The following is a 15,257-nucleotide window of genomic DNA, read 5'->3' on the forward strand; positions in this document are numbered from 1 at the left end:
AGCACCAGAGTCAAGATCTCCGGCGTCACGGGCCACACGGTCTGTACGGCGTCAGCCCCGCTGCTGTCTCGCGAGAGCAAGCATGGAGAAAACACAAGGAAGCGGGTGCAGCCGTGTTCCAATAAAATGTTATTTACAGAGAGAAGGCAATGGGCCAGATGTGGTCCAAACCTGCCAGCCCCGATGTCGTGTCTTCCGGGCTGCAGTCATTCCACCGCCGCCCGGACGAGGCTTAGACAGCCTGCCCACCCCGTGAGCAGTAGGGCCTCCCGGTGCAAGGGAAGCGGGTCCTTCCTTGCCCCGCAGACTCCGGCTCTGCCTCCTCTCCGCCATGTCAGCCGAAAGAAGAGCCAGGTCTCCTCAGCCTGGACCCTGCGACAGAGATGAAACTGGAGGCCATTTCTCTGGTGGTGTCACGGGACGGTTGGAAGGGAAGCCACTGAAAGGGTGGGGACGTTTGTTACCACCCACAACCGAGTCTGAGCTGACTGATGCACACGCCGAGGCCTGTCATTGTTACTGCATGTTATTCACGCTCCTTCCCAGGTGCCCACCCTGGCTAGTGGGGGAGCCCAACGGAGCCCCCACATCACCACGCCAGGGAAGAGAGGACCGGCTGCAGGGGCTGGTCCGGCCATTCTCAGCGCATCCGAAACAGCCAGAATGCGCAGAAGCCACCCACTGGCTCCCCACAATGAAGTCATACTCCACCATGGGAGGGCACGAAGCACGGGCACCGGCCACCGCGTCGACAAGTCCCGAATGCAGTATGAGCGAGAGGAGCCAGCCCCAGGTCACGTAGTGTAGACTCCATGGCTACGAGAGAGACCGACCCACAGAGACAGGAAGCAGACCCGAGGGTGTCAGGCCCCGGGAAGGGTTTCTTTTGGGGGATGCCAGCGTTCTAGCGCTTCCGTGGCAGGGCCGGCTTGCGTCTGTGACTAACACCCACACCGGCGGACTGTCCACGCTCCATGGCAGGTGGGCTGCCCGGCTGGTGACTCGGTCTCAGTAAGGCTGTTTCTTTTTTTTTTTTTTTTAAATATTTTATTTATTTATTTGACAGACAGAGATCACAAGTAGGCAGAGAGGCAGGCAGAGAGAGAGAGGGGTAAGCAGGCTTCCTGCTGAGCAGAGAGCCTGATGCAGGGACTCAATCCCAGGACCCTGAGATCATGACCTGAGCCGAAGGCAGCGGCTTAACCCACTGAGCCACCCAGGCGCCCCAGTAAGGCTGTTTCAAAGAGACATGTAAGCACCCAGCCCTGGGAAATCGAGGCCCGGGGCCACTGCCACTCCTCCCACTGCTCAGAGGGACCGCGTATGGCCTGCCTGGACCTCAGCCAGAGCTGGGCAGCTTGGCCACGGCAAGTCAGGACAAGGGGGCTGAGATGCAGAATGACTATCTAGTTGGTGGGTTTCTTCAGGTGGTGACATCGTCACCAGTGACCAGGGGCAGTGTTCTCTGGGCCGTCCTTAACCTCACCTAGCCCTGTCGAAAGGAAATAAGGTGTCCTGAAACGCCCCTATGTTAGGGGTCAGCGGCTGGCCCGTGGGGGCCATCAGAGTGCCACTGCGTGGGTCCCTGATTTTGAGAACCGCTGTCCGATCCAGCCCCGCACTGGGCTCTCTGCTCCACGGGACGCCTGCTTCTCCCTCTCCCACTTGTGTTCCCTCCCTGCTTGTGTTCCCTCTCGCCGTCTCTCTCTGTCAAATAAATAAAATCTTTAAAAAAAATAATAAAATAAAGGATGAAAAACATCACCCATTTTCCTTTGACTATAAATCCTGGTGAGTCAAATTTAGCATAACAAATATTGCTTTTTAAAAATCTTTGAGTCTTTCTGTGGGCAATATTTATTCGCCATTTCCATAAGCCCACTCGAAACTTCTTAGAATTACCATAATCTGTCTGACTCCGTATCTTCCACTGAAAACATCTTCTTCCAGCGGAAACTGTGATGTTCTCGGAAGAACAGAAAACATTTTGGGGACATCCGGTTCTGGGCAAATGCGTTGGTTCCGGCTTGCCGATGGGTATCTTCCCGATGAGGACTAAGTTTCTTTGAGGAAACGGAGTCGTTGTCTCTCGCGAGGGTCCCAGGAAAACCTCGTTTCCAGACATACCAGTTCTCTCAAACCGAGGCCTGTAGGACGCGAGGCCTCATCTCAGACTCTCCAGAAATGGGACAAATAGGGACTCTTCCAACTCCATCAGCGACAGAAGCACCAGGGGCCTGTTGGGCCCCACGGCTGTGCTGTCCCGGCCAGGGGGCTGCGGACGTAGAGAATGCACCCCATGGCAGGCGGGACCCCCATCGCTGACTCTGGGCCCATTTCCAGGAAACCAGTTCTATTTCCCACTAATTAGAGCCACTTTCCCCAGCCAGACCCTCCAAGACCCCACGTGGAGGCCACCCGCCAGAGAGGCGGATGCCGTGCTCCCCGTACATGCGTCCCGGCGGGTGCCACACAGACACAACTATCTGAACACACAGAGGACGTCCTCGCACACACGCGAGGACGGCCACCACGTAAACCAAAGAAGAGACAAGGGCTGGTGAGGATGGGGAGAGCCCCCGCGGACGGGGACGGGACGTGGGGCAGCCGCCACGGAAGAGGCCACATGGTCCCTCAGAAAACAAACCACAGACTCGCCGCGGGGCCCAGCCAGCTCACGGCCGGGGTGTCCACCGGCAGCGAAGGCAGGGCTTAGAGAACCTCCTGCTACCCGTGTTCACAGCAGCATAATTCACAACAGCCAAGCGGTGGGAGCGCCCGACGGTCTGGCCTCGGACGAACGGAACCACGAGACGTGGCCCGTCCACACACCATCACGCAGCCTTAGAAAGTACAGACATTCGACACCTGCTCCGGCGTGGACGGACTCTGGGGACACGATGCTCAGCGAATAAGGCAGATACGAAAGGACAAATATTGTACAATTCCACTCATATGGGGTCTCTCGAGTCTCCAGATTCACGGGGACAGAGTGGACAGCAGCACCGGGGCCGGGGGAGGGATGGGCGTTGGTATCTCAGGGGGACAGAGAGTGGACAGTGGGTGCTGGGGCTGGATGGGGGTCAGGGTCTCAGGGGGACAAACCGTGGATGGTGGGCGCTGGTGCCATGGGAGGGACAGGGGTCAGGGTCTCAGGGGACAGAGGTTCCATATGGGAAGGTGGAAAGTTCTGGAGACAGACAGCGGGGACGGCTGCACCACAGCGTGAATGCACTTAGTGCCCCTGAACTCTGCATCTAAAATAGCTAAAGTGGTGATTTCTACATTATGTAAATCTTACCGTGATTGAAAGGAAAGGAATATGTAAGTTCTCTTGAAAAGCAAGATCTGGCGACAGCGTGTGTGAGTTTTACCACGAGTTTTGAAAAGCAGACGTGAAATAGCACACGGACACCCCAGACACGCACTTCTTCGTGTAGATCCAGAGTCTGTCCGTGGCCCCCCCGCTGCACATCGCAGGGGCCAAGCGCGTCGGGCCTGCGTCCGCTCCCCCTGCTCGCTCTGTCCCCCGCCCGCCCGCACCTGCTTGCTGTGCCACCACCGTCCCAGGCTTCCCAGCCCGAGAAGTGACCCTCTCCACCCACCTTCGTGCATCGGAGTGGAGTCACTCGGCGTCCAGACGTCCGACGCATGCTCCCGGGGAAGCCTGCCGCGCCCCAGACGACAGGACCCCCAGACGCCTCACCTGGAGCTGTGCCCCCCCACTGCCACCGTATTTTATCACACACGAGACTGCGCGGTGCCAGACACTCACTTCCAGTGGCGGACGAGGCCACCCCTATGCCTTCCCCAGCACGACTGGTTTCAAACACCACGGATGACACGGTGACAGGGGAGCAGGGAGCCTGAGGACAGGTGAGACACAGCTGTCACCAAGTGGTTGGCAGCATGACCTACCGGGGGAGCCCGGGGGGAGCAGGGGCCGGTCCTGCGCATCCTCAGGTCTCACAGACACACGGGAGGCTTCAGCTAAGTATTTGTTGAGCCTGAGATGGATCTAGAACCTCAGGTGAGTGTCAGGGACCCCTCACAGTTCCCACCCACGTAAAAGCCAGTTCCCCAGCGGTAAGAACCTCAAGGTGGGGCCCCCTGCCAAGGGACACACGGCATTTGCGGGAAGTCTATGTCGCACGGGTGGGCACCAAGCCGTCTCCTGTGCTTCCCAGAGAGCCCTGGGGGTCCCACAAGAGCCCGCCAGCTCTAGAGAACCAGGAGCAGAGACGGGGCTCAGCTCCTGGCAAAGCGGATTAAATGGTAATCTACCCTAAACGCCGATGGATAAGTATTCTGCAGGGACACAGGACCTCCCCATGATGGGCAGAGCCATCCCAGATGAGCAGTGTGAGGTTTGGGGAGGCGAGGTCACTCAGGAGACAAGACCAGTCATTTGAGCCAGCAGGCTTAACTTCTGGAGCTTTCTGTTCTTAAGCTGCCTGCATCTTGCCGGGGACTGGGCTGCAGAACAGAGCAGCAGAGCCCCTCCCGGACCCGGGAGAGGCTTGGGCAGCCTGTGCCGGTCACCCTACGACCTTCCCCGTGTCCTTCCAGCCCAACAGCTGGGCCTGTGATTCCATTTCGCAGATGGAGGAACGGAGTCTCACATGAGTGTGCGGCCCCACGAACGTGCTCAGCCAGGCCCCTGGGCTCAGAGCCGCACGGGGCCATCCAGAGTCCAACTCGGAAGGTCACCCGTGTTTCCAACACCCTAAAGCCTCCGGCCATGGCCGGGTCTGTTCTGCCCCCGGCCGTGAGGATGCAAACTCCGCCTTTCACGTCACCGACGAGCACGCGGCTCTGCCTGAGCCGGGCGCTCGGCTTCAACGGGGACACGAGTCACAGACGCTGCCCCAGACAGCGCTTGTCCGAGACGACAATGCCTGCGGAAAGGCAGCTCCAGAGCACCCGGGAAGCCCGAGTCCTGGAGCGCGCCGCAACCTCGTCCTGAGGTCTTTCTTCGGGACGCCAGCGAGCGTCTTAAGCGGACCCCATGTTGTGTGTTGCTCTCAGTAAAGCTTAGACTTGGAGCCCCCAGCGTGCAAAGCCTGGGTGTCCCACCGGGGCCCGCACCCCATCCCAGCGGCACCGGAGGACCCACACGTGGGCCTCGCTCCGGGACCCCGAGGGGTGACGTCTTGCACTAACAGAGCCCAGTGTGGCCTTACTAACATCAGCGTGGGTGGGGACAGCTCCCTCGTGCGTGAAGGGCATTCTTGAAATGCCAGGTCTCTGGAGCTTATTCCTAAATGTTACACAAACAAACAAACAGAAAACCCGACGGATTAGAATCCCCGTCCTAACACCAACCCGAGGGCCTCCGCCTGCCGTTAAAACCAAGGACGACCGGAGAAGGGCCGCCGCACGCTTCGCTGTTGATTTCTCTACGTTGCTGGCAATCCCGGGGCTTCTGGGGATCACGCCAGCAGGTGGAAGCCCGGGGAAACCGGCGCACAGCCGGCAAGAGCCGGCCAGGTCAGTGATGGCCAGGCATCGCCCCTCCATGGACCTACCTGCCCCCGACACGCACCCCTACAGAAGAGGGGGCAGACGCTGTGAGCAAGTGAACTCTGTGAAGACCCCAAATGGCCGAGAAATCACAGTGGCGCCCTGGGTGATCCCCGACAGGACCCAGCCAGCACAGAACCTCATGGAACCTCGCGGAAGGCAACGTCATTCCTCATTTGCAAGCCGCTCCTCGGGCTCCCGTCCCCTCCCGGGGATTTCTCGACTGGCCTGGCCTTTCTGGAAATGCTGCCGGTAGCTCCAGTGTCTCCGTCTGCAGCAGGAGACGGGTGCCCCGTGCGGCCCAGACCCCGGTTCTCCACTCGGTGCTGGGACGTGACTGCGGGCAGCCCCGCACGGGCTGCGACACTGTGCGGAGGGACTCTGGGCTTCGTCAAGGTCATGGAATTGATGCTGCTTATGCCGGGAAGGAAAGCTGAAAATCACCCAAGAGCAGATCCCCGAAAGCATCCACACCGAGAGGAGAACCAGGGCTGGAGAGTGCAGACGTCGCCTACAGGTCCCTAAGCCGAGTGGCGATGAGAAAATGTGCCCCTGAAACCAGAACCGGGAACCGCCAGCCTTTCACTGAGATCTGCGGACCGGCGCTACAGAGGACCCACCTGGGCAGACCCTCAGGTCCCAACTGAGGCTCACCTCCCACCCAGAGGGGCTTCAGGTGGGGACGGGAGGCCACATCATCAGTCCCCTGCTGTGTCCCCAACCCTGTAATGTCCTCAGCGCCCAGGGAGCTGGGGCGGCCGGCTGCCGTGGACGACCCAGGCACCAGCACGTTCTTGAAAACGGCTTTCTTCTGGGCACATGGACTCGGTCCTGGACTGGGTGTGACTGTGACCCTGGCCTGTGACCCAAGTTCTGTGCCTGGGCCGTGTGTGGGGACAGTAGGGACCCTCGACCACGGTGAGCCTGGTGCTGGGAGCTGCTCGGGGGACGCCCGTGTCTCCCCCGTGTCTCCCCCGTGGACCCTGAAGAGGCGGGCAAGCGTGACGGGGAAGGCAGGGCTTGTGGAAACCACGTCTGGGCCGAGACACAGGGTTGTCCCTGTTTGACTCAGGAGCTGACTATTTCCGGAACACAAAACCACTTGTTGGGTCAACCAAAAACGCAGTGTTGGGGAGACACTCTCACGAAAACCTCATGCAGGGTTTATGGCCAGAGGCCTGTGGCAGCCACACTTTATGTTGGTGTACGCGCGAGTGTGTGTATTTGTGTGTGTGCGCGCACGCATGTGAGCGTATGTCTGTCCCCCTGTGTCCTGGCGCACATCACCTTCTCATTCCTCCCTTCAATGTGCCCCGCCCTGGCCCCCTTGCGCTCCCCAAGGTCTGGGTTGCTAGAAGGTTCTTTCTGATCCCGCTGGAAGGCTCTGGCTCAGGCTTGGAGAGAGGGACTCTGGGGTGTGAGGTCGGCAGGGTCCCCATAAGCGAAGTCACACAGGCCTGGCAGGTCACGGAACATCAACCAGTGCTCCCAGTTACAGGCCATCTGATCCTCAGCACGGCGGAGTCTGGCTTCCACGAGCCCTCGCTGGCCCCCAGCGCTTTCCACTGCGGGCAGGTAGCGGGGAGTTTCCCCACGCTGTCAGGAAAGCTGTCACGGGCCCACCTGCTTCTGGGTTCCCCAATTCTCTGCACCTCTGTCTTCTCCCTTCCTGGTGCTGAGGGCTGCTGGCCAGGACTCCTGTGAGGTCACAAGCCAGCGGAAGGTGCTCACGATCCTTCCGGACCCTCACGCACATCCACGTGCTTTGCTCAGCTCAGGGAGAGCAGCAGCGGCGGACAGACCCTTCTGGGCCCCACCCCGGCCCTGCCCGCTTCTCTCCTGCCTGGCGCCTGTGGTGCATTCTCAGGGGCACCCTTGGGGCCCCACAGGAGTCTGACCTCAAGCAGCTCCTTCCCAGCCTTGCTCCCCACCATCACGGTCCCTTCGCCATCTTGCTCAACTAATCAGTTAATCGGGAAACTCTCCGTCCCGGCCCCTATCAGGTGCCAGTCACAGAGCACCCTTCGCCCACACTCCCACTCGCGCCATGGCACCCCGCGGTGCAGACATAAAGACACAGGCTGACCAGCCGGCTGACCAGCCATCACTTCCAGAACACTGCGGTCCAACACAGCAGGCGCTGAGCCCCTGGAGAACAAGGGACCAAACCTAAATTTTATTTGATTGTAATCAAATTTAAGGAGCCGCATGCGTGCTGTGGCCACCATACGGGTAGTGCAGCCCCGGAATATTTTGGAATCCAGAACCCTCGCTCACACTCTGTGAGATCTCCTCTGCGTTGCTCACCTCCCGGTGGCAACATCAGATTGTCACGTGGGAATGTGACGACTATTGGACAGGTTGGTGTCACGTTACGGTCTCCTTCCGCGGTTGCCTCCGCACAACTGACTCAGTCAAACCCCAGGTCCGGCATGTCACGTGCCCGCTCTTGAGTCTGACTTCCTGGCTCGGGCACTGGTCTCTGCCCAGCCCTGACTCCTGGCTCACTGGCTTCTTTGCTGCTCTTAAATAGACGGGTGCACTGTGACCCCAGGGCCTTTGCACGTGCTGGTTCCAGACCCTGGAAGGCTCCCCCACAGGGACGCTGAATGGCCCACTCTCCCCTTGCCTTTCTTAGTCTCTGCTCATGGTCCGAGGCTACGCGAGGGGCCAGTCACGAAAGACCCCCCACGTCTCTCCTTACTTCAATGTTCTTCACGTTATTTGCCAACCCGGACGTGTTATGTGTTTCTCTCTTTCCTTGTGAATCACCAGTCTGGCCGGCGTGTACCCCTGACAACAGGGGTGCGGTTTTGTTCACGGGCGTGTTTCCCCAGCACCCAGAACAGAGTGTGGGAGCTCTGTGTGCTGCCTGAAATAATGAACTGGAAACCGAGATGCCGTGTTCCAGCCGAGACATTTCCACTCACCCAGGTCTCCAGACCCGAATCTAGAAATACAATTCCCACGTGCTTATTTCTACGGAACACAGAGTTTGAATCCCAGATAAAATTTCCAGAAAAAGTTGAAAGTTGAAAGAAAACGTGTAACAATGAATGGCCTGCCCAACTGCTCACCCTATGCAGGGGTGACGGGCTGCAGGGCAAGGAGGGGCCTGGCCAGGCCACAGAGTGGACGAGGTGGGCCGTGGTGAGCGGGGGGGGGGGTGGGGGTGCGGGGGAGTGCCGTGGCAGCTGGAGCGCCCGCACCTTCCCAAGGGGCAGGGGTCCCCAGCCCCAGCCAGATGCCAACTCATGCAAAGTCTGCCTTTCCTAATTTTTCAAGGGAAGCTGGAAGTCTGAATTTTTATACAAAATTCCTGGATATTTAAATGTTGTCAAAGAATTTCATTCTTTTTAAAAACTCTGAGCAGGCCGTCGTCAAACGCTCTGGGGTGAGATTCACCCTCTGGACCGCACGTGGTTAACTGTCCAAGAACAGCTGATTCCAGCCACAGGGTAAGTGAGAGCAGGTGCCGTGGTTCTCCACACGGTGTGTGGGGTCCCAAGGTGTGAGGCAGGCACCCCCGGCGCCCAGGTCCCGCCTCGGTGAGCTGCTGCTGAACATGCCAGACAGACACAGCACCAGAAGAAAAGAGAAATGAAAACGGTATTTGGTTGGACAGAAAAAATAGCTTTTTGTCATTCACCATGGCCAGGGCTGAGCTGAAACCGACAAAACCTCTGTCATCTGCAAGGGTCCTGGGGCAACTTCTCCCAGAACACGCGTGGTGGGGAGTGAGGAATGAGGGGGAAGCCTCCAGTCTCTGATGTCCCCAGGCATGGCCTCCCCTGGCATGTGTCCCGGTACCCTCGGCTGTGGCTCCAGCCCTGCTCCCTGCCCCGGGGGCCAGCCTGCGCCCAACAGGGTACTGCTGAAGACAGCAGGCCACACCCATAGCACCCTCAGATCTCGCCCTGCGGAGTGCCACCCCCACCCCCCCTTAACTGTTGTACTTATCCCAGGCGAGTGGCTCGCAACAGCGGGAACTGGTCCTCCCCGCACCTGGTGGCCAGAAGTCTAAAACCCAGGTGTGGGCAAGGCCGAGCTCCCTCCGGAGGCGCTGGGGGAGGCTCCTTCCTGCTCCTCCGGCTACTGGGGCTCCAGGCACGCCTAGCTGTGTCTGGGTCCCCTCAGCATGGCCTCTGTGGTCACGTGGCCCCTCCTCCGTGTGTCTGTGTGTCTGCACATTTAATGCCGCCTTCTCCGACCTGGGTAGTTTCCCAGTGTCCACTCCCATCACCTGCGGCATGAAAGACAGCACGACGGGGGAGGTCCTGTGCTCGACGTCAGAGTGGAGCGTGAGGTCACGGGAGACGGAACTGTACCAACCGTGCTCTGAAACCCGCGTGGACTTCCACGCCACGAGCCACAAGCCACTCACGAGCAGGTTGGGCTCTGAGTCACTGAACAAAGAAACAGATCAGAAACGTGCCCAGAGGGAGTCAGGAAGAGAGGCACCCACTGAGTGCATTCACTCGGCTTCCCAGAAAACGTGCAACAGCGGACCAGACGTCCCTGCGGGGTCAGATCGCCTTTGTCACAGGCCTGGCCTCCTGCCCGGGGCAGCTGCTTCATGAGAGCACGATTAGCACAGAGAGCACGCGGTCCCCGGCAGGGCGCCCGGCGCACCGGCTCGGATCGTGCGCGCCTGGGAGGAGGGGTTCTCCCCCGTCTACACCATGGAATGAGTGAGTGCGACGTGCGCTCCATGCCAAGTGCCCGAGACGCGGGGCCTGTAGGGTGACAGCCTCGGCTTCAGAAAAGACACAGGTCACTTTGGTGAGCTCAGAGCTCCCCTGGGGGACGTGCAAGGCCAGGAACCATCGGGGGACTCGCGGAATGCAGAGCTTGAAGACACAGAACCATCGTGAGACAGAACTGGCAGGCGTCTGCGTGAGGGGCAGCCGCACCCTGGGGTTTAAAACTCAGTTCCTCGTTTCCTACTTTGGCCTCTCTCCGGCTCGAACGTCGAATGTGGTGGTCAAGGATGATCACAGGGTCCGGCGGGAGCACGAGGTGAGGGAGGAGCCCCAGGAGGAAGGCTCCGTGGCAGGTGGGGCAGAGAACTGCGCCCACTGGAAGGCAGGCCACGCCACGGCCACTGTGCTCCCCTGCACCAGAGGACTCCACACCATGGCCTCTGTCCTTCCTGCCCGCCCGCCCTCACACTTCCCGCCTGCGTGAGCACCGGATGCCGGACCTCCGAAGGCCTCGCTGTCCATGTCCCCGGCTCACCATTCCCCGCACTTCTCCGCAGCTGGATGTCCGAGCGGCAGCTGCTGAACGCAGCCGGGGGACAAGAGAACCGTGACACACACCAGGGAGAAAGGCCACCCCTCCCCATCCGCATGCCGGGTGCTGGGAGCAAAGCTGGGGAACACCCCAGGAGCCCCTTTTGGGAGGGAGAGAGGATTCATCCGTCCTGTGTGTCAGCCCGAGTCCTGCAGGGAACAGACCAGGAGGACGTGTGTGTGAATGTGTGTGTGTGCGCGCCTGTGCGTGTGTACACATAATTAAGAGATTATTTTAAGAAACTGGACATTATGAACGTGGAGGCTGGACATCCGCGGTTTGTAGGACAGACCGGCAAGCTGGGAACTCAGGCAGGCTTTCGTGACATCTTGGGGCTGAGTTTTGTCTTCTCTGGGAAACCTGTTTTTTGTTCCCGTGAAGGCTTCCTGCCGATCAGAGGCCGCCCACGCACGCGACGGAGGGTTCATCTCCTGTACTGTAACTCCGCTGGCTGCAGACGTTAAGTTAACCACAGCGACCAAACACGGTCACAGCCACACCCGCACGAGGGTTTGACCGGACGGCTGGGGGCGCCTCGCCGAGCACGGCCTGCACCCCGGCCGCCGCGGCCGCCCCGGCTCTTCCTGGCTGCCCGCACGCCCCGCACGCGGCCCTTCTCCATCTTCAGACTCCTTTCCATTCTGCTTTCAGAATCAACACCCACTTGGTTTTTTGCTTTGCTCCCTTGGACTAATGATCCAAAGCACAGAGGATCCCTGATGTTCCCTCCATGCCGGGACACAAGATACGCCACACGCAGAGGGAGGGGTCGCCTTCACCCCGGAGCCAGAGCGCCGGACTGGAGGTCAGGAGGCCTGGAGGCCACGGACGTGGCCGCTAACTTCATTTGCATTCCCATGCCTCCAGCCCAGCAGAACGCCGTTTTGCCTATAAATTAGGAATAAACATTCCTACCCCATCGGGTTGTTGAATACCAAATGAGAACATCCAGAAGAGCATTTGTGAGCTTTAAACTTCTGGGCAACAGGAAGGATTCGTCCTCACCGCCACCACTGCCGCCACCACCACCGCCACCACCATTGTCATCACCGTGACCATCATCAACATCATCTCTTTATAGGTTTAATTTTCTCCCAATGAAATTCAGTTTGTGAAATCTTAACCCCCAGTATGTTGGTATTTGGAGATAGGGCTTGTGGGCGGTGATTAGGGTTAAGTGTGGTCATAAGGGTGGGGCCCCAACAGATGGAACAGTTTCCACGAGGAGAGGATGAGGGGAGGAAGCCCCGCCCCCTGTACGCATGGAGGAAAGAAAAGCCGGTGGTAGTTCGCCGTCTGTTAGCCACGACGAGAGGCCTCATCAGAAGCTACATTTGTTGGCACCTAGACCTTAGACTTCTACCCTCCAAAACTGCGAGACATAAATGTCCGTTGCTTACGCCGCACAGCCTGCGTTCTGCGGAGGCCGCTCGAGCTGACCCAGGCGCCCCTCGCCATCGGCATCACTGCCTCATACACACCCAAGGAACCGTGTAGGAGCCTCTCCTCGCCTCTTCCTTCTCCTTACAAAATCCTCTCTCTTGGGATTCTCCAACCCCTGCAGGCACCAGGATTCCTAGACGGCTTCTCAGAACCCAGAGCACAAAGCCGTGCCCTTGACTTTCTGACTCGGCTGCACTGGGAGGCTGGGGTTGCATATCAGCATTTTCTCTCCGGTCCTGACGTGTTGTTGATGCTGCTGCTTCAGCGTTTGGGTGAAGCCATGAAGCAAATGCTTGGCCAGATGAACTCGTGAGATGGTCCCAGATTTCTTAGAACGGCAGCCGAGGAGCCCGAGCGTTTTGCACGGAGCCGTCTGACCCTCTTCAATGACGCGGTGAGCCAGCGTTCCCACACGCTCGACAGGGAGGGACTCCTCCTCCATATCGGGGATGCGGGCGTCATGAATGGGGAGAGGCGGGCACGGCGCAGGCGGGGATCCGCGGGCTGGATCCCATCTCCCCATCACGGCAGCACGGGAAGGCAGGAGACACGGGCGACGGAACCAGCTCCCCGCATCCGAGCAGGCGGCCGGGCTCAGACGCTGCCTGTGACATGAGCACACCTCGCGGGCCACAAGGTCCCATCGTTCAGCCGTGCTGCGTGTCACTGCCTTCCAGAACCATCTGGGCGCTTGAGCGATGATCCCAATACAGACGGATGGCCTCGCGCTGGAGCGGGTGCGGCACCCCCGCTGGGAGCATGAAGACCTCCCACAGAAGGGGGCCCCCGGCCAGGTGGTTACTGCCTGGGGTGATGGTTTAGCCAGGGCACCAACGGGGAAGGCCACCTATGTGCCGTCTGTCCTGGATGCCCTGCGTGGCTGCTTTCGTGGAGTGCCAAGTGGGGGCCACAGGGCATTGCCCCAGAGGGTCAGAAACGGCCCTTCTGTATGACCCAAGGGCTTTCTGTGGGTCGAAGGGCATTAGCTGTCCTTTTTAAGCAATTTCAGCAATGTTTTCACTTAAAAATAAAAGAGGACCAAAGAAATGTATGATTTAGGGGCAAAAAAATATTTAAACCAAGACCATCACTGAGCCACAGCAAAGCCCGAAGGGGTAGACATGGCCATTAAGAAGTAGCAGACGCCTCTAGTCACCGCTGGCCCAGAGGACATGTCCCTGGAGAGTAACCACAGACTTTCCAAACCCATGAACAAACCAGAAAGTCACGACCATGAGCCGTTTTGCTCTAACTGCCTGAAACTCATGAGATTGAAACCACAGTCCAGCCACCGTGACGGCAAACCAACGAAACATTGAACGGCGGTTATGAGACGTTTGGCCCGTTCTCGAGACATCAGACCCATACTTGTTAGTAATGCCTTGGAAGCATATTAGGAAAACCATCCACGCGTGTCAGCTCTAAATTAAAGACCCCTCTTGGCTCAAGAAGATGCAAAAATTACTTCCAAATAGAAATGACACTTGGATTCTCGGTCAAGTGGAAACACTGGACAGTCCGGAGGGTCAGAGAGCGTTGCTGTTACTTTAACACATTAGCCAAAGAAATTCGTTTCCACCCTAGACTATCGGGTCACCTGCGTCGAAATCAGATAAGCCCCGTGTCCCCATGATGGGACCCGGACTCTACCGCAATTCAAAGACAACTAGGACGACAGCTTCGCGCCGGACCCATGAGGCGCCGTGCTGACACTGGGCCGGAGCTGCTCCCCAGCGCTCGGGGACCGCAGGCTCCATGGGGCTGCCAGGTGACCACAGGCCTCCTCCCAAGACAGAGTCACGAAGGCCTTCCCAGCACCCGGTCCGTGGGGAACCCTGCACCCCGGGGGCACCGGCTCCGAGAGCCCCCTTACCTGGAACGGGGTCTGGCTGTTGTAGTTCTTCTGCTCCTTGTTCCCGCCCCGGAAGAGCAGCACTCGGGCACAGCTGTCCTGCGGACGGAAGAGAGAAACCTGTTTGTGGGTCGGGGCACAGACGGGCTCCCCCGGACCGGCTCAGAGGCTGAGCGCCCAGGGAACTAGGGACGTGCCCATGTGAGGTCCCCAGGGGCACCTCTGGTCATCGCAGCGGTGAGGAGGAGGGCGAAGGGCCCTGCTCCCTACTGGGTGGGGTTTAACTCTCGCAAACTCTCTGGACGACCTGGCGGAATCCACGAGCACGTCTAACCCGGGCACCCGGCTCTGTGAGACCATGGGCCAAAGAACAACGTCTTGTGCATGTGGAGAAAATATGCGACAGGACATACTGGAAGGAAAACACAAGAAGAAAGAAAAAACCTGGAGGCAGCATTAATGTTCTGACAGAAAGGACAGTGGGAATGCATTCTAGAACATTCTTCATCTAGAAGGCTGTAGGGAAAAACAAGGGAGATCCACAAACCTGCAAAGAAATACAAGAAGTTCCAAGCAGGAAACACAGACTTTCCAAGTAGAAAGTCTCAGAACAATAACACGGCGTAACTTCGCTTACGTTTGAAAAGCCTTATGGTGGGGAGTGGGCAGCCGCTAAGCCCCCAACTGCCATTCCGAGGAGTGGCCCGGCCGCTTGGAACCGGGGCCCCAGAGCCCCGCAGGACCCCGCTTCTGCAAGCCCTCACCGACGTTCTATACAGCCCAGTGATGACGCCCGCCGGAAAGTCCCATCAGAAACGCAAGAATAAATTCTCACCAGGCGCCGCCATTCCTGCCCTCCCTGGCGGGTCCCCGGCTGGGGCCTCCCCACAGGGGCAGACGGTCAACGAGCCCGGGACACGGTCCGTCACTCTCAGGATGACCAGACTCCACGTGCGATCACGTCCCAGAGCTACCTCAAAATTAAAGGGCAGATGGTTTGTTTGGCTTGGTAACAATTACACCTTGTGTGGGCACACGTGTGTGTGCAAGTGTGTGTGTGTGTGCACATGTGCATGCAGAAGTGTGGATAGGCCCTTCTGTGTAGGAATGTGTGTATGCATGGGTGCGGGTGTGTGTGTAGCCC

At 58.9% G+C, this 15,257-nt stretch overlaps 1 protein-coding gene across 1 annotated transcript in view; it reads right to left on the reverse strand.

The window, feature by feature from the left end:
• The window catches only part of SHANK2 (SH3 and multiple ankyrin repeat domains 2), a 459,921-nt gene that overhangs the window by 334,494 nt on the left and 110,170 nt on the right, over positions 1-15,257 (reverse strand). Inside the window, exon 9 of the mRNA XM_032360192.1 lies at positions 14,135-14,212. Within this exon, the coding sequence (XP_032216083.1) occupies positions 14,135-14,212 (78 nt within the window). The remainder of the gene's footprint in view (positions 1-14,134; positions 14,213-15,257) is intronic.

Source organism: Mustela erminea, chromosome 9, assembly GCF_009829155.1.
Source record: "Mustela erminea isolate mMusErm1 chromosome 9, mMusErm1.Pri, whole genome shotgun sequence".
In the NCBI taxonomy this organism is placed as follows: domain Eukaryota; kingdom Metazoa; phylum Chordata; class Mammalia; order Carnivora; family Mustelidae; genus Mustela; species Mustela erminea.